Source organism: Opisthorchis viverrini (assembly GCF_000715545.1).
Source record: "Opisthorchis viverrini unplaced genomic scaffold opera_v5_205, whole genome shotgun sequence".
In the NCBI taxonomy this organism is placed as follows: domain Eukaryota; kingdom Metazoa; phylum Platyhelminthes; class Trematoda; order Opisthorchiida; family Opisthorchiidae; genus Opisthorchis; species Opisthorchis viverrini.
In genome coordinates, this window is record NW_008751865.1 from 21,232 (window position 1) to 26,367 (window position 5,136).

The following is a 5,136-nucleotide window of genomic DNA, read 5'->3' on the forward strand; positions in this document are numbered from 1 at the left end:
AAACAATGTTCCACCGGAGAATATAATTACCTTCGCCTACGACGATATTGCAAACAATCCCAGGTAAATATCGCATACAATTTTCGCAATATGGTAGCAAATAGAGTGTAGAAACGCGCACCGTTGTTTGGTTTTGACATGTCTCATGGTTTTGCCGTCATGTCGGATTTCCTCTGGCTGGCGCGTTTTCCTGACTGTAGACGCCATAGAACCCTGAAGCATGCAGCACATGTTGATGATATTCATAATGAGGTCGATGTTCATAATGGTATTTACTTGTTTGAATAGTCAGAAATGAATCACACTGATCTCTAGATGTCGTTTTAGTGCTGCTGCAGCTCCCGCTGATGATGACGATGATGATAACGGTGATGATGATGATGGTGATGATGATGATGATGATGATAATGGTGATGGTGGTGCTGATGATCAGAATGATGATGATTAGGATGATGATATTCAGGATGATGATGTGATCCGGATGATGATGATGATGCCGATGATGATGATGATGATGATGACGATGATGATGATGATGCCGATGATGATGATGATGATGATGATGATGATGATGAGGATGAGGATGATATGTCCTCGTTTCATTTGTCAGTAAACTGAAAGTAATCACATTTCTATCTAGATGTTTTAGTATATCAACTGGCTATTGTTGTGGAGCAAATAGTAAGCAGAGAATCTAGTAAGCCAAACATTTTGTAATGCAACCGAAGAGGAGAAAAATCTTTGAATATAGAGTTACCTAGAAGAATTTGCTTCGCGCACCATTCGGAGATCATTGGAAGATACCTAAATTATTTCTGCGAAAAGGACTATTATTAGTCACATTCAATGAAATGCGTGACAGAAGTTGCACGCATTGTCGTGAAAATTTATTCGAAAAGTGGCAGGGGAACCAACTTCCAGCAGCATTTATGAACCTTTCATTTCTTCTTGTTCGACCTACGTGCTAAATTCTCTCAAAAGACCCACTGCCACTTTTCATTCTTTTATTCCAGGAATCCGTTTAAAGGCCAAGTGTTCAATCACTACAATCACCGAGATGTCTACAAAGGTGTGGTAATTGACTACCGTGGAAAAGTAAGCCCGTGTTCCGGTGTGCAGCAATCAAGTGAATTCCTTCATCAGTTCACCGTGCAACACCAGATGCAAGTAAATGACACTGCGGATCAAAACACAATACAAACCGCAGGGCAGATCAATCAGTTTTACTATATTACAGAATGGTCAATCCACTTGAACGAACACTAGTCATAAGGTCACAGAGAACCTTCTGCTTCTGGCCTGTGCAACAGGCTAGCGTTGTTGTCAAAAGAACCAGGAAACCTGCGCGAGGATCAACAGTGCCCGAATAGCTTTCTCCGAGGAAATATCCTGTGATATCCCGGGCCGGCACATTCAGCTAAAGAATATCACAAATAAGAGGTGCTCAACTGTGATTCAGTTGAGTGCTGATGAATGATACTTACATCAAGATAGCTGCAATTTCTAACGTATATATATTATGCATTACTGAGCTACTGAGGTAGAGATGAGTGTTACTTGGTAGTGCTTCCTCCTAGTCCACGTTCAACTCAACTACTAACACCAGACTCGGGCAGCAAATCCAGATGCCATGCTTGGCAAACAGACCACCAATCGAATTGTTCTGTTTTCAGCATACAGCGACCATTGTGAAAATAATATGAGTGAAGCTGGAGGACAGACCGTAGATATCAATTATTTGTTAGATTGCAAATGGATGGTTATTGTGAATAGACTGAGTGTGAAGAACACCTTTGTCACAGGAATAATTGGTCATGCATTTTCATCCGTTTTAGGATGTCACGCGGGATAACTTCGTGAAAGTGCTGAAAGGCGATAAGAAGCTTGAATCCAACGAGAAGAAGGTGCTTAGAAGGTAAGTTTGTGCGGAAGGTTCGCCTCATCTTGGTTATAATATTTTCCCTCATTAGTGTATGCATTATGTAGATATTTTATGTAACAGATGTAATCATGCTAACAAAAGCGTGATTCTGAAAGAGCTGGATGTGACTGTTCCAACGACAAAATGATCAGACTAGCTAAAGTGGAAATCTGCTTCCAACGACTTTCGTGCATTCAAAAAACCATAAGTGCTACTACATCCCGTGATGCGAGCATTAGCCAACAGACTTTTGAGCGTTTGCATGTTCTACCCACGCCATTCTATTCACGCTGGGACCCTAGCCAACAGACTTTTGAACAACCGAATTTCCAGCCCCGTATATATGGGACCATGCAAACAGCAGACTAGTGGAAGTCAAATTAGCTACTAATTATATCCAGCGGCGTGTACAAAACAATATTACGAACTACGTGGTTCCTATGCTTCCATTGCCGCGGGTTTTTTGTTGCGTTTTCCTATGCGCGACAGCGCCACCCAATGAGCTACGCTTCAAGACCACTTTAAACTTTCTGCCCACTAACAGCGGTCCTGATGACAATGTGTTCATCTTCTTCTCTGGCTTTGGTACGACTTCCTATATTGCCTTCCTAGGAGGATATGTAAGTTAATTTAATTTTAACACGCAGTTTGTTAATCGGAAGCTAAATAATGGACGAATTGAAAAGACTTACGTAAACATTTTGGCGCAATGATATGGGTAGTTCTTTCTAAAAAGGAGTTCATAGTTATGCTGTTCTACACATCAACCGAAATATGGAACACAAGCTACGATGTGCGTACGTCACTCTCAAGATTGATATCCCCAGGAATTCATGTTTGTTAGGTGCTTTAAATGACAACCTCACGCAGATTATATTTTACGAAATTTAGGGTCGCTCGACTCACATGATTTGCGGTTGATCCACTCAGAATGCTGAACAAACGTAAACACCATTAACAAAGAAGCTGGTCATAAACGATCACTAGTGAGGCGTGGATGATCCGAAGAACGCGTCAGTCGAATTATTTCTCACTAGGCAACATACTGAATCTCACTTCTAGAGCGAAAGCACTAATGTCAATTAGTATGAAGATTTGCGTTTGTGTATGAGGAACCAGTCTGTGATGGAAAGCCGAGAAGCAATGTAGAACTGTTGCATCATTATTGGAAATCATCAGTGTTGACCTTGATGGATGCAACGTGTAACCGTTCGGCCACGAGCGACCAATTAACAGCCTGATTTATCCGCACTAAGTCGGGAGAATATGTAAGTGAATTTAATTTTGGTGACCACGGTTTTAACAAGCAGTTTCTTAATCGGAGGCTAAATAGTGGACGGATTGAAAAGGCTTACGTAAACATGTTTGTGCAATGAGATCGGTATTCCTTTTTAAAAGGGATTTCATAGTTATGGTGTTATACACATCAACCGAAACATGAAACACAAGCTACGATGTTCGTACGTCACTCTCAAGATTGATGTATCCAGGAATGCAAGTTTGATAGGTCTCATCAAGGTGCTTAAATGACACCCTCAAATAGGTTTTGTTTTACGAAGTTTAAGGTCGTTCGACTCACAAGATTTTGCGGTCGATCCATTCAGACTGCTGGGCAAACGTAGATACCACAGACAAAGAAGCTGGTCGTATACGGTCACTCATGAGGCGTGGAGGATGCGAAGAACGCGTCAGCCAAATTCTTCCTGACATGACAACATACGGCTTCTCGCTTCTAGAGCGGCAGCACGAATCTTTAATAGTATGAAGTTTTGTGGTTATGTATGAGAAACCAGTCTGTGATGGGAAGCCGAGAAGCAATGTACAACTGTTCCATCCTTGTTGGAAATCATCAGTGGTGCGCTTGATAAATGCAACGTGTAACCGTTCGGCCACGAGCGACCAACCAACAGCATGATTCATCCGCACTAAGGCAGAACATAACGTGGCTCATTCTTCAACCAAGGATCCACATCACTGGTGACTGACTCATCGATTGCCTCATCTCAATCTCACGAGTAATTTTCTTCTTGTCTTGCGACAGATGAATGCCATGGAGTTGAACGATACCCTCGCCTACATGCATTCAAAAAAAAAGTTCAACAAATTGGTGCTGTACGTGGAGTCTTGCAAATCTGGCTCTATGTTTAAAGATGTTCTTCCTTCGAATATGGGAAGTAAGTAGCGTAAATTTCCGGTTGATTCTTGCATGGATCCTTTGAAACAGCACTTAGAATGTCAATCATATATATGGTTTAAGAGCGGCGTTGACCCGTGAAACAGAACGAAGTTCCAAACTTGGTTATGCTTGGTCAATTGGCGATCTTTGTATGGAAGTAGCACATGACTCTACTCAAGAAGCGTTTAGTTTAGGATAGCAAAATGTCCAGCCTTCATCGATTAACGTCGCTTGCGTTGCTGAACCAGTTTCATATGGGTGGAGAAAATCATTGTGTGATATTTTGGTGTCCCTTTGCAGCAACCACCAATGCCAAGTGGATAACTTCATTGTAAATTTTCAATGGATCGTGGGTCTTCAACCCAGCAACCAACAGGTCTAATGATTGTGGCGTCAGTGGTCCTTTTGGCTGGAGGGTTACCGTAAAATACAGATTATAGTTTCACGCACACTTATATCATTTTGACGGGCTGACCCAAAGAATCCCAGGAAGAATGCCTCATTTATGAGGGTGTTTAGCAACCTCCGCCCAGTCTGGGTTCAAGTCTTGATTAGGTTTTAGCGAATGTCAGGGACTGCGCCTACTTGATTCGCCGCACGAAGCATGAAAATAACTCTGTTCTGTCAATGAAATTTCAGCGACTTTCTGAGTGTTGTGTTAGTTCTAGACGTCTTGCAGCTTCATTATTTCTGTGAGTCACAGGATACGTTCGTCGATAATCTACACAACTATCTCACACACCTTTAATACTGACCCATACTCTCTATTCTGTTGTCTGAACCCCTAAACATGCAGTCTACGTAACAACTTCAGCCAAGGAAGATGAACAATCATGGGCTGTTTTTTGTTTTGACTCGAAAATCGATGTTTGTATGGGGAACGAATACTCGTATGAATGGATTACAGATTCGGAACAGGTAAGTTTTAGCAAAAGTGTCGCGTCGCAGATAGTCAGTTGTGGATGGGTTGTACGGTAATATTCATCAGCCAGTGGTAGTCCAGTTGGTTCTCAAAACAACTTATTTTTTGTTTTGTTTT

The 5,136-nt window shown here is 41.7% G+C and overlaps 1 protein-coding gene across 1 annotated transcript in view; it reads left to right on the forward strand.

The window, feature by feature from the left end:
• Positions 1–5,136, forward strand: part of T265_08233 (hypothetical protein) — a gene marked incomplete at both ends in the record, with an annotated part of 37,256 nt that overhangs the window by 21,185 nt on the left and 10,935 nt on the right. The window contains 4 exons of the mRNA XM_009173980.1: positions 1,836–1,915; positions 2,466–2,541; positions 3,963–4,095; positions 4,894–5,015. Coding sequence (XP_009172244.1) covers positions 1,836–1,915; positions 2,466–2,541; positions 3,963–4,095; positions 4,894–5,015 — 411 coding nt within the window. The remainder of the gene's footprint in view (positions 1–1,835; positions 1,916–2,465; positions 2,542–3,962; positions 4,096–4,893; positions 5,016–5,136) is intronic.